Raw genomic sequence first — 21,146 nt, forward strand, 5'->3', positions numbered from 1 at the left:
AAGAGATCCATTTCTGGCTGGGTGTGGTAGCTCACATCTGTAATCTCAGCACTTTGGGAGGCCCAGGTGGGTGGATCATTTGAGGTCAGGAGTTCAAGACCAGCCTGGCCAACATGGCGAAATCCCATCTCTACTAAAAATACAAAAATTAGCTGGGCATTAGTGGCACGCACTTGTAAACCCAGCTACTTGGGAGGCTGAGGCAGGAGAACTGCTTAGGACCCGTACCGAGCTTGGGAGGCGGAGGTTGCAGTGAGCCAAGAATGTGCCACTGCACTCCAGTCTGGGTGACAGAGTGAGACTCTGTCTCAAAAAAAAAAACAAAGATCCATTTCTAAAGGGCAGAATTGGTTTGATTTTTCAAAGGGCTCCTGCCTATGCAAGGTCTGTTCTCCAGAATGTGAGAATGGGATGTGGGATCTGCCCCCCAGGAGAAAGGTCAGGGTGGGGACTGAGTTAGAGAGGGTCTTCAGATGGCCTTGGAAGCTCCAGAGCATTCCCAGAGAGCCAGGAACCCCAACTTAGATGAAAAAATATATATTCTCAAGTAGGGTTTGCTTCAGGCAAGCTCCCCTTGCTTTTGAGATTAATCTTTGCACTTGCTTTTAAAGTGCAAAAAAAAAATACTACTAATGATAAACAACCTTTTGTGAGACACTAGAGCTTTATGCCATCTGTAACAAGCCTGTGGGGAAACTGAGGCTCAAGGACGGCTGTGACCTGCCCAGGGTCATCTCAGCTGGGAAGAGGCGAAGTCAGACTGTTATCTGGGGCTTCAGTGCTCTTACTTCAAGTGCAAGTTTGCATCACAGTTTTCAGTTCAGAAAGCACATGCTCATCTTCCCTGGAGCCCTCCTGTTGGTGGAGCGCTTCCCCTGCCAACGTCCTTGTTTTTTTCTTTTGAGACAGTTTCACTCTGTCACCTAGGCTGAACCATAGTGGCGCCATCACAGTTCAGTGCAGCCTCGACCTCCTGAGCTCAGGTGATCCTCTTGCTTCAGCCTTCTGGGTAACTGGGACTACAGGTGTGCACCACTACACCTGGCTAATTTTCATGTTTTTTGTAGAGACAGGGTTTTGCCATGTTGCATAGGCTGGCCCGAACTCCTGGGCTCAAGTGGGCTACCTGTCTTGGCTGCCAAAGTGCTGGGATTACAGGTGTAAGCCACCGTGCACGTCCTTAAAAAATTTTTATTGTAGTAAGAACACTTAACATGAGATCCACAGAGTTGTTGTTTTTTTTAACAGTCTCTTTCTTTCTTTCTTTCTTTCTTTCTTTCTTTCTTTCTTTCTTTCTTTCTTTCTTTCTTTCTTTCTTTCCTTCCTTCCTTCCTTCCTTCCTTCCTTCCTTCCTTCCTTCCTTCCTCCCTTCCTAGTCTTGTTCTGTCTCCCAAGCGGGAGTGCAGTGGCATGATCTCGGCTCACTGTAACTTCTGCCTCTCAGTCTCAAGTGATTCCTCGTGCCTCAGCCTCCAAAGTAGCTGGGATTATAGGTGTGTGCCATCACACCCAGCTAATTTTTGTATTAATGTTTTTGGTAGCGATGAGGTTTCACCAGGTTGATCAGACTGGTCTCAAACTCCTGACTTCAGGTGATCTGCCCACCTCAGCCTCCCAAAGTGTTGGGATTACGGGCGTGAGTCACCGCACCTGGCCTTAACAAAGTTTTAAGTGTACAATACAGCATTGTTAACTGTAGGCACGATGTTGTATGACAGATCTCTAGAACTGCTTTGTTGCACCCCCTCTTTGAGCCTCAATGCCCTTGCTTATGTCATGGAGCTAATTACATCCACCTCCTAGGGCTGCGGGAGGGCTACAATTTGGGGAAACACATGTAGCTCCCAGCCCAATATCTGGCACAGAGTCAGTGCCCAATAGTGGGAGGGCATGGAAGTTATAAAGCTCAGAGGGGCAGAGCCAGGACTGAGGTTCTGAACATTTGGGGCTGCATTTGAGCCTTAAACCATCCCCCAGTGTGAACCCCAGTATCCTAATAGAGGTCCATTGTCCAACAAGCCCTTCTGGGAGGAAATGTAATGAGTCCATGCTCCATGAACCTTAAAATGAAAATAGAATGTCAGAAACCCAAGGAGGTCCCTACAGGAAGACCTGCGCCAGCCCAGGAAGGGTCAGGAGGAAGGCAGACAAAAGCTGCCATCACCAGTGAACGAGGCAGCCTTGTTAGGGACCAGGTCTGGCCCTCCTGTGTTTGCTCTTTGAATCATGAGCAGGAAGAACCCCACAAGCTCACAGCTGGCAAGGAGAACACTAGCGTTTAGGGTTGCAAATCCCTGATGAAGCATTTCGGATTAGGGAGCTTGAATTGAAAGACAGAAACGCGAGATTCTCCTGCCCTATTCTCATCTCTGAGCTGTTGACATTTCCTTATTTGAGCTTGTCAGTCCCACTGAACACATATTTCATCAGCCCCCCCCCTTGTATGTGTGCATGTGTGTGTGTGTGGTGGGGTGAGGGGTGTTGGAAGGAAGGAAGACCAGGAGGGAGGATTCACAGTGGTTTAGAATGTGGGCTCTAGAGCTGGCTGTCTGAGTGCAGTCAATGTGGCCATTTCCTTACTGTGTGACCTTAGACAAGTGACTTTATTTCTCTGAGCCTCAAGCTTCTCATGTATAAAGTGAGCTGAAATTTTGTATCTGGTGAGGTTGCTGGGAGGCGTTGATAAGATGCTGGATGTAAGCTCTGAGCACCAAGAAGCTCTGTATATAACAAGTGCTTAATGCGTGTGCTACTGTGATTAATACGTGTGTGTTATTTTCCCTTGATTTCTCAGGTTGCTTTTTCAATTCTTGGTTGGAAGAGAGTGGTAATCCATATTTAATAATTGAATAGTCAACAGTCAAATCATTAACAATGGATTAATTGACATTTTTTTCTTTTTTTGAGACGGAGTCTCACTCTGTTGCCCAGACTGGAGTGCAGTGGAAAGAACTTGGCTCACTGAACCTCTGCCTTCTGGATTCAAGCAATTCTCCTGCCTCAGCTTCCCTAGTAGCTGGAATTACAGGCACCTGCCACCATGGTTGGCTAATTTTTGTATTTTTAGTAGAGATGGGGTTTCACCATGTTGGCCAGGCTGGTCTCAAACTCCTGAGCTCAAATGATCCACCCACCTTGGCCTCCCAAAGTGCTGGGATTACAGGTATGAGCCACTGTGCCTGGCTGGATTAAGTGAATTTAATAAGCATTTCCCATGAACCCATCACATGTGAAATATACTGCAAATGGTTTTTCATGGCTTTACTCCTTACAAGCGTCCTGCATTATAAATACATATATGGACTTTTTAGAGAGACAAGGTCTTGCTCTATCACCCAGGCTGGAGTGCAGTGTTGCAATCATAGCTCACTGTAACCTTGAACTCCTAGGCTGAAGCAATCCTCTTGCCTCAGCCTCCGAAGTAGCTGGGACTACAGGTGTGTGCCACTACCTCCAGCTAATTTTTCAAGCTTTTTGTAGACATAGGGTCTTGCTGTGTTTCCTAGGCTGGTCTTGAACTCCTGGCCTCAAGCAATCCTCCAGCCTCAGCTTCCCAAAGTGTTGGGATTACAGGTGTGAGCCATCACAACCGGCCAATATTTTTGTTGTCAAAATTGTTAAAGTACATTACACATAAGAAAAATGCGTATATGTAAATAGCTCAATGAGTTTTCAGAAACCAAATATCCCTTCCCATACCCAGCACCTAGATCAGGAAACAGAATGCCGTGAGCTCTCCAGAAGCCCCCTTCAATGCCCTCCTAGCATCTAACCCTGGCCCCAAGGTAACCACTATCTTATCTCTGGCGGCACGGATTCGTTTTGCTGTTTTTGGACTCACATAAATGGGAGATGCAACATGTGCCCTTTTGCATATGGCTTCTTTCATGTAACATTCTGTTTATGAGATTCATCCACGTGCTGTGTTCAGTTGTAGGTCATTTCCATCACTATAGAGATTCCAGTGGGTGTCCATCCCACAAGATATCTGCCCATTCTATTTATTCATTCTTTTGATGGGCATGGGAGGATGTTGAGTTTGGGGTTATGATGAACATTGCTGCTATGAGCTTCCTTGCCTTTTGCTCCACACGTGCATGTATTTTTGTGGAGAATACACTAGGTAGTGGAATTGCTGAGTTGTAAAGCAAGCCTATGTTTAACTTTAGGAGATGCTTTATAAAGTGGTGGTAGAATGTATCTCCCACCAGCAGCATGGGATGGCTTCTGTTGCTCCACATCTTGCAAGATTTCTATTCCATTTCGCAAATGATGAAGACCGAAAGGTAACAAGCTTTGTCCCAAATGCAGCTAGTGGATCCTAAGACTAGAATCCATCCACTCATTGAGCCACAAATATTTACTGAGCACACATTCTGTGCCAGCTGTATGCTGGGGCTGGGATTCGTGGGTCACCATGCTGCATGGCACCTACACCCTCATGGAACTGCCAGTTGGGCTGAATCGAAGGTGAGCTCAGATGTGTTTGTGCCCATGGTTTCACTTTTCCACTGTCTCACCCTTTCTCTACACCCTCTTGGAGCCCAGCAGTATTCTTGACACATATTAGGTGCCCAGTAAATATGGAATGAAAGAATGAGAGAATGAGAAATCTCAACAGGCCCCTCCTTGCATTTTTTTTTTTTTTTTGTCCTGCGGTATTTCTGGGCTGATAAGCAACCATAGGTATATTGGTTCTCAGGAGGATACTGACACATCAGGTCTGACTTCTAGACCTAAACCCCAGGGCCCAGGCGGGAGGGACCTGTGCACCCTTCAGAGCTAGAGTTTATTGTGGGAGAGGATGGGATGTCCACAGGGCCTGGGGTAAAGTTTTTAGGGTAGCAGAAGCCCCACTCTAAGGGAGACTTAAGGTCCCAAGATGTGGACTTTCCTTCTGATCAGCAGTAATCAGCTGGGGGACTCTCCAGCCTGGCATGCAGAGGGATGGCTGGATTCATGGTGGGTTGATTCATGAGCAGCCTCCTGTTCTGTAAGAAGAGGTAGTGTCTGTCACCAGCATGCCCACCTCCCAACTCCCACACTGAAGGGAAACCCTCATCCATCCATGGTGACCAAAGGCAGGTGCCAGGAGCGTTTATGTGAAAACCCTCCCCAAATGATGCTGAATTATTTGCTTCTTTGTGTCTTCACTTCACTAGTCTATGAGCTCTATATGGGCAGGGACTGTAACTGTTTATCTCTAACTGGAGTAGAGATGGTCTCAGGTTTTTGGTGGGGCCAGTGCTCCCTACTGGATTGGGTGGAGATCTTGGAAGAAGCTAGAATCTCTGGTAACCTGATGACTTCAATGACTTAGCAGGGCACAGCCTGATTGGTAGGGGCACGTTCTGCTGTCTCAGCTCTCTTAGGGGACAGTGTGGTCATCATAATATGGTCACCTCTAAAGTGTTCTCACAGCACATGCAGACGCCCCTTAGCAGGCCTCCCTGGGGGCTCCAGGGCCGGGGGTACCTCTTTCAGCCACTTGCCAGTCCTAAGGAGTCCTCACTGGATGGACCAGACACTCACCTATGAGGCTTTTCAACAGTTTCACATCCAGCTGCCCGAGGATTTCACCAATCAGAGGACATACCTGGACCATCAGCACAGAGAGAAGGATCAGGCCAGGGGCTGGAAAAGGAAAACTGAAATGCCTGTGGCAGGAAAATTCAACTCCATGGGATTTTTCCAGTAGGAATCGTGGCCAGAGCAGCTCCCTTGTAGTGGGCACCAACTACCTGCTCAGTGTCACGCACAACACTTCCACGCTTTGTCTCCACAAATCCTCATCATATAAGATAGGGACTATGGTGGTTCCCATGCTACAGGTGGGAACACTGAGGCTCAGGGAGGCAAAGTCTCTTGCTCAAGGATAGGGTGGCAAAACTCATGGCCAAACTGAAATTTTAAATTGAGATTTTTCAAGCTCTGAAACCCAATGTTTGAAATCCTTTGCTAAATTGCCAGTGGATATGCCTTAACCCTCGGACTCAAGGATGCTCAAGATGCAAAGTTTTTTCTAAACTTACCTGACTTTCTACCAGGTGTGGGAGAACTTTTTGCAGGTTCTCTTTGAGGTTGTAGAGAAACTGATTCATCTTTGGTGGGATAGCCCTAGAAAGAAAGGTAGAGTTACAGAACAGAATAGAGCAATCCAGGCAATATTAAAGCCAGGAGGGATGTGTTGAGTATACCTTCCACAGTCTTTTAATCCTCACTCAGCCCCATGCCAGAAGTATCATTGCCAGCGATCATCAAAGGGGTAGCTCAGAACTTGCCCAAGGTCACACAGCTAATAAGGGCTGGTTATATTAGAAACATGGCAATAGAGCCCAGATTCCAGAGTCTTTCCCTTACACTGTCCTCCCATGAATGTCTGGTACAATCTAGGTACTCAATGAATATCTGGTGAATAAATGAACAGACATCCACTGAGGTCTTCATTGCTTTCAGCATTCCGGAATTACAGAGATAAATCAGGCACAAGTCTTGCCTTCAAGGGACTTACAGTCAGTTGAAATTGAAAGACTTGGTCTGCCAGTCTATGGAGCTTTATTAAAGCTGTATTTTGTGTCTTGTTCACCACTGTATCCCTAGCATCAGGTGGGGTGCTGGCATACAGTAGGTTTTTGGGAAATATATGAATGAATGAGGGATAAGGAGGAGCTTCAGAGAAGATGGGAAGGGCATTCCAGGCAAGAAGATCAGCATGTGCAAAGGCACAGTGGTGTGAAAATGTACGGTGTGTGGTGGAGGACAAAGGACTGAAAAGTTGGCAAGGGAGAGGACAAGCAGGACCTTGAGTGAAATTTGGGAGTTGCTCTTTATCCAGAGGGCACTGGGAACCACTGGAGGCTTTGGAGCAGGGGCTTGGGCATGGCCAGATTTCTGTGTTAGAAAGTTATTTCTGCTGCAGGATGGGGAATGGAGTGTAGGAGGGGAGATCTGGGCCAGGGAAAGCCAGGCGAGGTTCCTGTAGCGCTCCAGGTAGTGGAGTAGGAGATGGAGATAAAAGAGAGAAGCTGAGGGCTACTAGCAAGTCATTGATGGGAACTGGTGATGATGGGCCTGAGGAGTGAGGAAGGAGAAGAGTCTGGCTTCTGGGAGGGTGGTAGGGTCATCATGGATGGGAACATGGGAGGAGGAGCAGATCCTGGGGGAAGGGTGAGATCTGCTTTGGACTAATTTAGGAGATGGTCAGGAAGTGATGCTGCAGCTGGGGCTCATCAGGAAGGAGGCCCAGCTCTGGCGAGGGGCAGCTGGGGTCTTACTTGGTGAGGACGGCCACATGGACACTGCTGGGCTCTGCATTGCATTTGCCTATCACCAGATCCCTCTGGCCAAACTCGTCTTTCTCCAGCCAGAACTCCACAACGATGCTCATGTGTGCACACATCTTTATGATGTTGTTATCGAAGGACCTGCAGATGAGAGAGGAAGAGGAGGAAGGGCAAGGGGAGGAGGCAGAGAAAGAGTAGAAATCTCCGTATTGGCAAAGACGGGCACTATCCACCGTCAGGGCTTCCCCTGGCACTCTGAGTCCTTTCAACAAACTAGGCCCAGTTAAATCCTGAAGTCAGTGATTAAACAGAAAACAGCTGTAGCCAGAGTGACTTCGAAAACCCCTTAAATAAGCCTTTGGTAATTCAAACGTTGAGAGTTAATCCCTGTTTCAAAAATCTTTCCCATTTAGCTGCATCCTCCCTTTCTTGGGGGCAGTGGATGTCAAAGGATAGTTTGAACAGGAGAATGGTGAGCAGGGGCGATGAGATGATTACAGCAGTTCTCCCTTTCTCTCTTTAATCAAGCCCAGTTGTTGTGAACTCTCATAGGTTTGAATGAGCAAATGACTTCCTTCCACGGACTAATGATTGTCATCCATATTTCAGGTGAAGAAACCAAGGCTCAGAGAGGTGAGGTGACTTGCCCAAGGTCACACAGCAAGTGGCTTTGGAAGCCAGGATTTGAATTTAGGTTGGGATCAGAAAGATCTGAATTTCCCAGGTTCCCTGCGAGGAGGGCCAGCAACTCTCAGATGCTGCTTCTGTATGACTCACTGTCTCAATTCAAGGTCAAATTCAAGTGAGATGTTTGCCGAGAACCACTCCTTATGGAATGACATCTGGATTCCACCATAGTCCAGCTGAATGTTGGTGATGTTGATGCTGCACAAGGAAAGAGCAGAGGCCCACAAGGGTGAGGGACTTCAGAACAGGTAAAGCTTCCTGCTGAGAAACAAGGCCGTCCGACTACAAAAAGGGCCTGGCAATGGGATTTGGAGTGTGATTCTTTTACAGATGCTCTGAGGGCAAGAGTCAGGTGCGGGAGCCCTGGACTGCAAGCTGCCCCAGAGTGGCCCTAACAGTGCCACACAGTTTTGATTTGTGCAGCTGGGCCCCCACTCTTCCTTGTGTGGGCCTTCCACCTTCTCTTCTTTCAATCTTCCTACCTTCCCTCTTCACAGGCCTTGCACCTCCCCAGCCCGCCATCTAGCTCTACCCTTTGATCTAGAGCTCTATAAAGAGTTCCAGGGCCACGGATGGAACTCAGGGTCTCACCTGCTCTCTTGCTGCTGCTGGTGTTTCCTGCCGCTGATTAGCCAGTCCACCATCCCTGGGGCCACTTGTGCTGAGGCATTCAGTCTGTCCCCAAAGTGGATGTTCTGGATTCGGCTTTCTGCATTGTGCTGTATGAGGCCCTGAGCAATAACTGGAAATGCACAAGGACCACTGACTTTGCACAGTGTCATGGAAAAGGTGGGGTGCTTGGGATTCGGAGACCTGGGTTGCAGGCTGGTGCAAGCTCTGATTGCTTAGTGAGTGGTGCATGTCACCACCTCCCCATGGAGATCTACCTTCTTCATCTATGAAATTATGCTTTGCAAGATTGATGTGAGAAATAAAGAAAAACACTTGCAGAGGGTCTGGCAGGCAACAGCTGCTCAAAGGGGGGTATTCTGGTTGAAAGTTCACCCAACACTGTATTTCAGTCTGGAGCACAGAGCTAACATATGGGATGTAGATCAGAGTCAATGTTGGTTGAAGAGAAAATTAGATGGGTAAGCGTGGAGAGAATAGATGTAAATTGATCCACACCATGTCTAGAATAAATTGCAGGACCCAGTGGAACTTCCACCAGAAAAGAATAAATCTCCCAAAGGAAGGAATTTTTAAAGCTATGAAGATGCTTCAGTCCTGCCTATTTTGTCTCTAGATCCTTCTGCCTGGGATGAGGACCCAGATCTGATGAACCTCAGAGTGTACCTCAGGGCACATTATTTCACTGGTTTGACCTGTCCTGAGATCAGGTTCCACACTGAGAACTCTGAGTTACTGCAGAGCAGCAGAAACCTTTGTCATACCCCATCCCCCTCCTCCAAGACAGCACCTTGGAGTTGTTTGTTTCAGCAATGTTTGTTTCTGTCACTTACAAGCAAGAATGTGTCTGGAGTAGCAGATCTTGATTCAAATCCTGGCTCTATCATCTCCCTGGGTCTTGGCTACTTCATCTATATAACAGGGGCAGTACCTCACAGGGTTCTTGTGAGGAATATTAAGACCATTCACTCATTCATCCAACAAATATTTAATGAGCATCTACTGGGTGTCAGGCCTCAAGCTGGGCACTGAGGGTACAAACCCGTTTTATGTCTACTAGGAGAGATATGTGTTAAACAAATAGTTTCAAGGATAGAGTGAACCTATAGGTATGCCCAGAACTCTTAGTAGTTCTTGGTTCATTATAGTATAGTGGTGCTTGGGAATTTGTGAGGAGCAGACACCAGTGGCTGCCAGTCTAATATTCATCTACCCATCCATCCATCCACTCATCCATCCATCCACTCATCCATCCATCCATTCATCCATCCAACCAACCATCCATCCATCCATCCATCCATCCATCCATCCATCCATCCATCTGTCCATCTATCCATCCATTTACCCATTTATTCATTCTATCCTCCTCATCTGAACCCTGATTTGATTCAAGTACTCCCTTAAATTCCTGGTCTAGATGAGGCTGTTTATTATCTGAACCTCAGGTGTGCCTCACCCTCACTGACTCTTTTGGGTTCAAAGTTGGCACATGACCCGGTTGGCTCTATCAGACCAAACAAGAGAGCTCATGTTTCGTGTTTGAGGGGAAAATTCCTTTCTCTTTCTCCTATCTGAAAGAAGCAAGACAGCCTATAGTGCCAATGGCCATGGGTCACCATTTTCCTACCACACTGGGAACCAGCATGAGGATAAAACCATGATGATAGCAGAGCTGAGAAATAGACAAAATCTAGTCTGGAGGTAAGCTTTGAACTCATGACTGAGCCAAACCTGGAGCTTGTCCTACCTCTGACTTTCAGTTATGTAAAATGACAACTTTTTTTGTTGTGTAAGCCAGGTTGAGTTGGGTTTTCTGTTGCCTGCAGCTAAGTACTCTAACTGATAATATAATTTCACTGCCTTGACCCTACCTGAGATCAGGCCCTACGCTGAGAACTCTGGGTTACTGCAGAGAAGCTGCTACTGGTCATAGCAATAAACATATGCACAGTCAAAGCACTTTTCACATACTTTCCAGTATTTAAGTTTGAAAAGCAGTTTCATGAACTAACATTCTAACCGCATTTATTGTATAAATGAGGTTACCTGGGTTCAGAATTATACACCAATATATTCAATAACCTAAATGAAAAGGATACATTTAGGACAAACCACAAAATGCCAAGTTTTGATGAGGAAAAATAGAAAACATCCATAACCAAAGAAATTAAGAATTTCTTAACAAATAAAAACGGTGATTGAAGAGCTCGTTCTCCAAGAGCTTCTGACCTAGAAGATTTTACGCAGTTTTATCAAACTTTATAAAGAGATAACTGTGAAAGAAAATAGAAAAACAGAAAGATGTTAAATTCATTCTCTGGGGTTAGTATAACCTTCCTAGCCTCAAGGACAGTACCAAGAAAAGAAAGTTACATATTAGTTTTATGTACGAAAAGTTTGCTAAGATCCTAAACAAATTATTAGCTAATGAAATCTTGGCCAGGCACAGTGGCTCATGCTTGTAATCCCAACATTTTGGGAGGCCAAGGCGGGCGGATCACCTGAGGTCCGGAGTTTGAGACCAGCCTGGCCAATGTGGTGAAACCCTGTTTCTACTAAAAATACATAAATCAGTAGGGCATGGTAGTGGGGGCATCTGTAATCCCAGCTACTTGGGAGGCTGAGGCAGGAGAATCATTTGAACCCAGGCTGGGAGGTGGAGGTTTCAGTGAGCTGAGATCCCGCCACTGTACTCCAGCCTGGGTGACAGAGCAAGACTCCATCGAAAAAAAAAAAATCTAATAGTACATCATAGAAACGTTCATTTTAGAAGTGTTAGGAAGGTTCAATAGCAGAAAAATCTATTAATACAATTTATCATTTAGTAGGTTGGAGGAAAAAAGTGATTAACTTTTAGATGCAGAGAAACATTTGTTAAAGGTCAATACTGACTTATGAGTAAGAAAAATTCATAAAGCTAGGGGCATAAGGAACAAGCTTAATGTGATAAACACTATATTCCAAAAACCTACAGAAAATATACTTGGAGGGGAATTCTGGATTCATTTCCATTCCTGTAGAAGGCTCTGGCTACAATGCAAGATAAGAAAAAGGCACAGGAAGTGTAAGGCTTAGAAGAGAAAAGATAAAGCTATTACTACTTACAGACAATATAATCCTCTAGATAGAAAAACCCAAGAATAAATAAAACAATAAAACTATAAGAGGTCAGCAAGGCTTTTGAACATCAGAAGAAATCAACAGCTTTCCTTCCATCTGTACCTGCAATTCCAACTAGAAAATATAATAGAAGATTAGGTAGCATTTACTATGGCAATGAAAACTATAAATTCTCTAGGAATCACATTAATAAATCATGCTCAATACATTGATAGGACTTTAAAATTATATTATGGGATATATAGTAAAATCTGAATAAATGGAAACATACACTAAGTTTATGATTGGGAAGTCTAAAATATCAACTCTCTTCAAATTAACGTATTCATTTTGACTCCAATCAAATTTCCAGATTTTTTTTTTTTAGACAGAGTCTCACTCTGTCGCCCAGGCTGGAGTGCATTGGCATGATCTCCACTCACTGCAAGCTCCGCCTCCCGGATTCACGCCATTCTCTTGCCTCAGCCTCTCCGAGCATCTGGGACTACAGGCCCTCACCACCATGCCCGGCTAATTTTTTGTATTTTTAGTAGAGACGGGATTTTACCGTGTTAGCCAGGATGGTCTCGATCTCCTGACCTCGTGATTTGCCTGCCTCGGCCTCCCAAAGTGCTGGGATTACAGGCGTGAGCCAGTGCGCCTGGCCCGATTTTTTTTTTTTTTTAAGAGTCAGGGTCTTTGTTGCCCAGGCTGGAGTGCAGTGGCTCAATTATAACTCATTACAGTCTCAAACTCCTGGGCACAAGTGATCCTCCCACCTCTGCCTACCAAGTAGCTGGGACTACAGGCGTGTGCCACCATGCCTGGCTAATTTTCTAATTTTATTTTTGTAGAGACAGGATCTTGATATGTTGCCCAGGCTGGTCTTGAATTCCTAGGCTCAAGCGATCTCCCACCTCAGCCTCATAAAGTGCTAGGGAGCCACCATGCTCGGCCAGATGAATTTTTTAAAGGAACTCAACACACTCTAAAATTCATTTGGAAGAATATAGGTCTGTCAGATAAAACAGCATTTTACAAAAATGTTGTATTTACAATATTATGTTATTGGTGTAAAACAGGTGTACAGATACAGCATAGGGAGTTCAGCAGTGAATCCTCATTTTTGGGAATTTGATCATTTAGTAGATGAGCTGGGGAAACTGAGTCATACGGAGAGAAGCAAAGCTGAATCTCTGCCTTACGTACACAGGCATACATAAACATAGCCTCCAGAGATGGGTTAAAATCTTAAATGTGAAAGGTAAAACTTTAAATCTATTAGAAAAAAACAAAGTAGAATACATCTGAGGTAGGAGCAAGGTCTTAAGACTCTCCAAACACAAACTATAAAACAAAATATTGATGAATTTGAAAATATTCCTGTTCAGTGAAGGACCTACAAAGTTAACAGATGACAGTTTGGGAGAAATATTCACAATGCAGAAATCTGACAAAGGGCTAATGTCAAGAATTTAAGTAATGTCTCTTCAAATCAAAGAGTATTAAAAAAACCTAGAAAAGCAAATTTAAAAATGGATAAAAGGTAAGAACAGGGAATTCAAATAAGTCAAAATCGGGCCGGGCACAGTGGCTTATGCCTGTAATGCCAGCACTTTGGGAGGCCAAGGTGGGAAGATCACTTGAGGTCAGGGGTTTGAGACCACCTGGCCAACATGATGAAACCCCATTGCCACTAAATATACAAAAATTAGCCTGGCATGGTGGATGGTGGCATGCACCTGTAATCTCAGCTACTCAGGAGGCTGAGGCAGGAGAATAGCTTGAACCTGGGAGGTGGACGTGGCAGTGAGCCAAGATCATGCCACTGCACTGCAGCCTGGGTGACAGAGTGAGACTCTGTCTCCAAGAAAAAAAGTCAAAATGGTCAACAAAAGTATAAGATGCTCAAACTTCCCACTCAACGAGATAAAGTCAAGCTAAAACAAGTAGTTATCACTCAACTACACATCAAACTGGCAAAAAAAAAAAAAAAGTAGAAAAATAGTGTCATAGATCAAATTGTGTCCTGTCCTCCCCCAGTGAGACTGTCTTTGGAGATAGGGCCTTTAAAGAGCTAATTAAGGTTAAACGAGGTCATTAGGGTGTGGCCCTAAACTGATGGGACTGGTGTCCTTATAAGAAGAAACAGAAGAGATCTCTTTCTCTGCATGCACAGAGAAAAGGCTATATGGAGACATCGAGAAGGTGTCCATCTGCAAGCCAGCAAGACACGCCTCACCAGAAACCAACCCTATTTGCATCTTGATCTTGGACTTCCAGCCTCCAGAACTGTGAGAAAATGAATGTGTGTTGTTTAATTCCCAGTCTGTGGTATCTTGTGAGGACAGCGCTAGCTGACCGATACAGCTCAGTACTCGGCAGTGCTGGGGAACATGGGGAGACGGGTATGCTCATTTCTTACTGGAGCACGTGTAGACCACACAGCCATTCTAGAGACGATTCTGGCAGTTTTGATTAAATTGAGTTTACCTCTACCTCAGGACCCAGCCACTCTCCTTCTGGGTATATCCCAGAGAAATTCTCCCACAGGCTGTAACAGGGACACTTGCAAGGAGGTTCATCTCAGTGTAGTTTATAATCGTAGAGAGTTAGAGACAACCTGCCTGTCCATCCAGAGGGGAACAGACAAATAAACTGAGGTGGATGACTCTTACGGCTCTTTCTGCACCAGCTGAAGCAACATAGATGTCAACAGCATAGTGTTGAGTGAAACCCAACACGATACAATTTATGTAAATTAAAGTACAATACAATTTATGTAAATTAAAGTACTGTACATACAAGGACACAGGCATATTTAAATACATCCATTAAACACACTGCAATGCCTGCCAAGGCAGTAGGGATATGGGGTGAGAATAAGGCATAAAGGGGGAAAATAAGAAAATAAAACAAAAGGGGGACCTTGCAGTGATTTGTGCCAATGAGGATGTGCTAGAAATTGGCATATGATAAACACAACCTCAATTTTCTGTACTTGAGGTCTAAGAAAAAGAGAAGAGAGTAAGTGACTAACCTGAAGTCACCCAGCAGGTTAGCGGTGGAGCCCAGATGGCACCTTCCCACCTCCCCTACCCCGTGGGCAGCAGGCAGAGCCCGGGGCTTAGCTTACTTCTTGCCAGGGTGGATTTGTTGTCTCTGTGGATTTGGGCCAGGCCAGGCCAAGGCTGCTTGTATGGTGCCAAGGGCAAGGCCAGCAACCCGAAGAGGATGAGGAGCCTCCAGAGTGGACACATCGTAGGGTCTGGGAACTGCAGATGTCAAGAGTGTCAGATGGAGCCTGGGCAGATGGCTTTGAGGGTGGCAGTCTAGAGGGATGGGCTAGTGGTTTTCTGCAGAAAGATGACATCAGAATTAGCCCCCAGCATGCTGTGGGGAGAGCAACAGGTGGAACCCTCGGGGGAGGCCAGGGCTCCAGAGGGAGGCCTTGTTGCTTGGAGACACTCACCAGAGTCTATTATTGGGTCATCCAACAGGAGTCCTCTCCCAGACCCTGGCACAGGCTGGATGTTGGTGACTCTTTAGTGAACCAATGAATGAATACATTTGAATGAGGATGGCTAACCCCAGGCTCTCCAATTGGGCTAGGACTTTCTTAAGGGCAAGACCAACCACTTCAATCCCTACCACGATACTTGTTTGTCAGAAATTGAGTGCTAATGAATGTTTGTTGAGCGACGAAATGACTGAATTGATGAGTGGAGATGGTTGATCCGGGAATCTCCTCTGAATTATGAGTTTCTTGAGGGCAAGGTATGAGTCTAATTAATCCTCATGTCTACAGTGCCTCCCATGTTTGCCACATGGTAAGTACTGGTGAATGTTTGTTAATGCTACAAATGAATGAATAACTGGATGGATGGATCTTATCTTTTTGGATAAGATTTACAGAGTCTTGAAGCCAAAGCATTGGTTGACCTTGGAGCTCTGGGGTTGGGATTCAGAGAGAATTCAGTTCAAGTCCCCTGTCCTCACTCTCAGGAAATGGTGCCAAGTCCACCTTGTTGTTCCAGTCCCAGCCCGTGGAGCTGCCTTTTCCTCCCCTTTTCCCATCTCCCACAACCTATCTGTCAGGAGATCCTGCTGACACTTCCAGAACATGACCACATCTAACAACTACTCCTCAGCCACCATCAACTTGGTCTGAATTATTGCCAGTGGGTCCCGGCTGGTTTCCCAGCTTTTAACTGTGCTCACCTACAATCTCTTCCACACAGCAGACTCAACAGTCATTTTAAGATGTAAGGTAGGCTGGGCGCGGTGGCTCATGACTGTAATCCCAGCACTTTGGGAGGCCGAAGCGGGCATATCATGAGGTCAGGAGTTCAAGACCAGCCTGGCCAACATGGTGAAACTCCATCTCTACTAAAAATTCAAAAATTAGCTGGTCGTGGTGGTATACGCCTGTAGTCCCAGCTATTCGGGAGGCTGAGGCAGGAGAATTGCTTGAACCCGGGAGGCGGAGGTTGCAGTCAGCTGAGATCACACTACATTGCACTCTAGCCTGGCAACAGAGCAAGACTCCAACTCAAAAAAAAAAAAAAAAAAAAAAAAAAAAGATGTAAGGTAGACCAAACCACTCCTCTGCTCAAAACCCTCCAGCATTTCCTACTGCACACAGAGCAAAAGCCACATTCCACACAACACCTCCCAGGCCCAGGAGGGTCCCTGCATTCTGTTGGACCGCACTGCCTGCAGCTCTCTCTTGCCCACTCCACTGCAGCAGCACAAGTATCCAGGGTCTGGGCCCCACCATGCCATTGCTGTGAGCTCTGATACAAAGGCATTTGTCACTGTCCCTGTGTTGTTTCCCCATACTACGGGGGATGTAGAGGGTCCTATGTGGATGAGGGATGGGAATATCCTTTGCAAATTTCACAGAAGTCTTGGGGCTATTCTTGGGCAATTCACTCTGGTTTTGTAAGAGATTGTACTGAGAAAGCCTTGGTTCAGGGTGTTGGCTTTCCCTGTTTGAGGTCCTTTCTCAGAGTTCATGCTCCCCCTGGGAATGTTTGTAGAATATCACTTACTTCAAAATGTATTTTTCTAGCCTTCCTGGTTTTATGTAAGTGGTTGGAATTGTGTTATTTATTGTCAAGAAAACAGAGAAGAGTGGGCATTGTCAGGAGGAACAAATCTGTTGTCCTTGGCTCTTTGGACATCTTAACATGGGGTGGGGGCTGCTGGTCCTACCTTATCACAGGCTGTGATTCTCAAGGCCACAGAGCCTAATGAAAGGACAGCGTGGAGGGTATAGATTTTCAGAGCTTGATGCATGACAAAAGAGAGCAGATCTGGAGGGATGAGAGGGCCCTGCTCAGGGGCTGGGGACTGGATTTGAAGCCAACTGGGTGTAGGTTCACATGCAGTCCAGAGCATGTGCTCTGGGGTCACACAGACCGGGGTTCAACTCCTGACTCTGTCTCTTGGCAGACTCAGCTCCCAGGTCTGTAAAAGGATCACAGTGCAGACCTCAGAGCTATAGTGAGGATTAAAGTGAATCATGCTTGGGCCAGTCCTCCAAAACCATGTTATTATGATGATCCTCCTCCTTGTCCTTACCCCTCTGAGCCTTCCTCACCTGTAAACCAAGGAAGCTGATGGAGTCAGTGACATGGAGCATGAGAGTCCTGAGATGGCTTCTGGGACTCGCGCAATGAATGCAGGAGCCACCTCTATCAAGTACTTTCATGAATAAAATGCAACTCCAGAAGACAGGCAGGAATGATAGAGAGGCTGAGATGGCAGTGAGGGTGTGAAGGTCCTGGAGTGAGCTTGCACATGGCTGTTCAGATGGTGGGCTTTGCTGTCATTCATTCAATGAATAAAACCACTAAAATCGTTGAACACTGAGTACCAGGAGCCGTGGGCTCTGGGGATCCCACAGAGAGTGGTCAGGCAGGGTCCTTGTCCTCATGGAGCTCACATACCAGTGGGGAGACACACAGTCTTCAATTATCCCTGCAACTGAGCATAGGATTAGGAAGTATGGCCCAGCAGTGAAGGAGGTGGGAGGTACCGTGGGAGGGCACAGGGAGGGGATACCTGGCCAATGGGGGAAAAGGGATGTCAGGGAAAAGACCTCCCCGAGGAGGTGGAGTTTCTTCAGCTGACATTCAAGGGAAAAAGCCTGGGTTGGCTGGGCACCCCACGCTGGTGCTCTCAGGGAGGATGGTGGTGGATTGAGGACTGCTCCTTAGTGAGCAGCTACCTGGAGGCTGGTGGGGCTGGCGTTTCTCTGTTGGGACCCTTCCCTGTGTGAAGCCCACTCTATGGTCTATCCCATTCCATCCTCATGCCACAAAGGTGAGGAGACGGGGACCCAGAGAAACCCAGCGGCTGCCTAAGCTCCCAGCCAGGAAGAGGCTGAGCTGGCATCCCAGCGGGCTCTCTTGCCTTCCCCAGAACTGCCTCAGACACTGTTTTCCTTAGACACTGGAGCTGTGGAACACCACTGAGCCTCACACATTAGCAGCCTCCTTCACTATTCCAAATAGCTTTCCTTAAAACAAGCTTCTTTACTTTCTTGGGGGACATCTTGAAAATGCACTGGAAGCTTTGGTTTGTCTTTTAGGAAAAAAAATGCACCAAGCTAAAAAATGTTGCACATAGTACCAGGATTGCCATGGACCTCTTAAGGCATGCCCATGGGTTCAATGGTAAAACCCTTGCTCTCCTGGGAAATTGGCTTTCAAGGAGTTTGACTTTGAAAAAAATTCATTTATCCATCCACCCAATCATTATTTACTGTGGGCCAACTGTGGGCCAACTGTGTGCCAAGCACTGTGCTTGACTCCAGGGAATAACAGTCACCCTATTCCCCAGCAGCTTATCATCTGGTGAGGGAATCAAAACAAGGTGAAATAAACAAGAAACCAAATAACCATAAATTGTATTATGGGGAAAAAGCTTAGTGTGAGATTGGAAATAGCAAGGAGGCCACATTAGACCAGGGTTAGGGAAGGTCTCAGGTGACATTGGAGCAGAGCCCAGGAGGAGAGGAGGAGATGGAGCCAGGCTTTAGTATAAAAATGGGGAAGGGGAGCCAGGCAGAGGGAACCATGAGGGCAAAGGCCCTCTGGTGGGAAAGGGCTCGGCAGGTTGGAGGAAGAAAGGAAGACAGTAGTGGCTGTCTATGGGGTGAGAAGTCTGTACCCACGTGCCCAGGGAGAGGGCCTGTCTCACATCCCTGGCTGCAGGAAGAGGCTGTCCAGTGGGACAAGGAGGCAGGAACCTCCCTTGGCAGAACTCTGGGCCAAGCAGGCTTATGCACACCTGTGATCTCCAATGGCCAGTTGGGGTGGCCACTTCCCCTCCTTGGGGCTCTAAGGAAATTCCAGGTCCCTAGCAAAAGGCAGAGGTCCCCAAACTCCAGGGAACAGCAGAGGAGGCAGAAGCATTAAATGCAGGTTCCTGAATCTGATTTAGTAGGGGCTGGGGGGAGGTGCTGGGAGCTGCCTTTGGAATGAACACCCTAGGGAGATGATGCAGGGGATTCAGTCCATACTTTGAGAGTTACTCTTCTAAGGAATGGAATTCATTATTCATCTAATCATTCATTCGTTCCATTCTTTACATATATATATATGTATATATGCTTGTGTGTGTATATTGTTTAACATAAATATGCTTAACAACTACACAGAACTAGGGGCTGGAACTTTAATCCAAAGGCAAATTTCCTTAAAATGGCAGGGGAAGAGAGAGTGGGGACCGTTTCTGAATGGCATATTGGGTTTGACAAAGGAAGAGTTGACCTTGTCTGGGTTCTGAGGGCGGCCTGGAGAGGGCAAAGGGAAAATGGAAAAGCTGGAATTTCCAGGGGAGCATCACTGAATTTTGGAGGGAGAGACGGGACTTGTAAAAATGCAGATTCTTAGGTCACCTCTGATGAATTGAGTCAGGCTCTCTGAGGGGGATCCTGGGAATAAGCTTCTGGACAATTCTGATGCACACAGTGTGTGAAGATCACTTAGCTGAAATAATAACAGTGATACTAGCTAACAGTTATTGAGTGCTGACTGAGCTCCGGGGCAAGCTAAGTGCTTTACCTGTAATGACTTATTGAATTCTCAACACAACCCTTTGTAGTACGTACTGTTATTATTGGCCTCCTTTTGCAGAGGCACAGAAATGTTAAGTAAAATCCCCAAATCCACCCAGCTGGGGAGGGGTGGGGCTCGGATGGGAGCCAGGTAGCCTGGCCTGCAGGAGGGAGCTCAGAGGAGCTGTTGCTCATTCCCCACCAACTGCTTCATCCCACACCCCATTCTGCTGCCCAACATGATCCTCAGCCCCCATTCCCCCAGCCACAAGCATTGCAAGGAGAGGCAGGAAGAATAATAATGGCAGATAGATGTTGAGCCCTGACTCTGGAGTCACTTGTCTAAGGATACACAGCTGGTAAATGTGGAGCTAGGATTTGAACTTGGGCCACCTGGCTCTAATAGGCTCTACCTTGTTTCTGGATAAATTCACTTACAGCCCTTGACCTTCCCCTGCAGGGGTCTGCAAGCCTGTTCTGTCCAGCTGCATTTCCTCTTATATACTACAGAGGCCACTAAGATTCTGTGGGACACACATGGCAAATACCAACATTTTCAGAGAGTTGATCCACCAGATGGACTGAAGACTGCAGGTCTCGCCATAACCATGAACACTCTGGACCACAAGGGGGCAGGAACCAACCTGTCAAGCCCCGAGGCTTACCTAGCAGGAGTGTTCTCAGGAGGAAAGGAGGAAGGCAGGTCATTAAGGATAACCAGCTAGGCACAGCCTCACCTGCCCTTAAATGTCAGCCAGTAGGAAGAGGAAACGGGCATGGGTCCTTCTTTTAAAAATGCACATTCAACTTGCTTGATCATTAATTTTATTCTTCAAGCAACTTGGCTTCTCTTCTGCTTCCTGCTGCCTTTCTCAAAGGGACCAAACTTGCTTTCTGTCTTCTTCCATTTCCCAATCCCCCTTTTATTAATTTTCTCAAACATGTGTCACCCAATATTTGCTCATTTTGCTTTAGCTGATCCTAAATTCTCATGGTTACTGGAGATAGCTGCAGCACTAAATTTCTTCACCTGGATCCTCTGGGAATTGGGGAACTGTCTTTGGGAGAGGGATTGTGTGACTCTGAGGGCGACATTCTCCATGCTATTGTGGCAGCTCCCAGGAGCGAGCATTTATCAGGGAGTTGGTAGGTTTCACTGAGCCCCTCCATGTGCCAAGCAGTGAACAGGACAGATAAAAATCCAGTCCAGTGTTCAGCCCTGAGGTTGGAACAAGCTGGGGAGGCAGCACAAGAAAGCCAGTGTGACCGGAGCAAGTGAGACAAGGGGAGAGTGGTGGGGACGGGGTCAGGAACATGAATATGGACACAAACAGTATGCCCACAGGCCCACTGAGGACCCAAACTTTCATTCTAAGGCA

At 46.5% G+C, this 21,146-nt stretch overlaps 1 protein-coding gene across 2 annotated transcripts; it reads right to left on the reverse strand.

Moving 5' to 3' along the window:
- Positions 1–4,722: 4,722 nt before the first annotated feature.
- Positions 4,723–15,102, reverse strand: BPIFA3 (BPI fold containing family A member 3). Of its 2 annotated transcripts, XM_003273530.3 has the most exons (7): positions 14,836–15,102; positions 8,562–8,712; positions 8,061–8,168; positions 7,275–7,424; positions 6,033–6,117; positions 5,533–5,596; positions 4,723–4,991 (listed from the first exon to the last, which is right to left on the reverse strand). In XM_003273530.3, exons 1-7 carry the CDS (start codon positions 14,957–14,959, stop codon positions 4,912–4,914), a joined length of 762 nt encoding a protein of 253 aa, XP_003273578.2. In that variant the 5' UTR covers positions 14,960–15,102; the 3' UTR covers positions 4,723–4,911. The 2 variants fall into 2 exon arrangements, with proteins under 2 accessions (XP_003273578.2, XP_003273577.2); XM_003273529.4 differs by lacking the exon at positions 8,061–8,168 and having other exon boundaries at positions 4,778–4,991.
- Between the last annotated feature and the right edge of the window lie 6,044 nt (positions 15,103–21,146).

Source organism: Nomascus leucogenys, chromosome 13 (assembly GCF_006542625.1).
Source record: "Nomascus leucogenys isolate Asia chromosome 13, Asia_NLE_v1, whole genome shotgun sequence".
NCBI lineage: Eukaryota > Metazoa > Chordata > Mammalia > Primates > Hylobatidae > Nomascus > Nomascus leucogenys.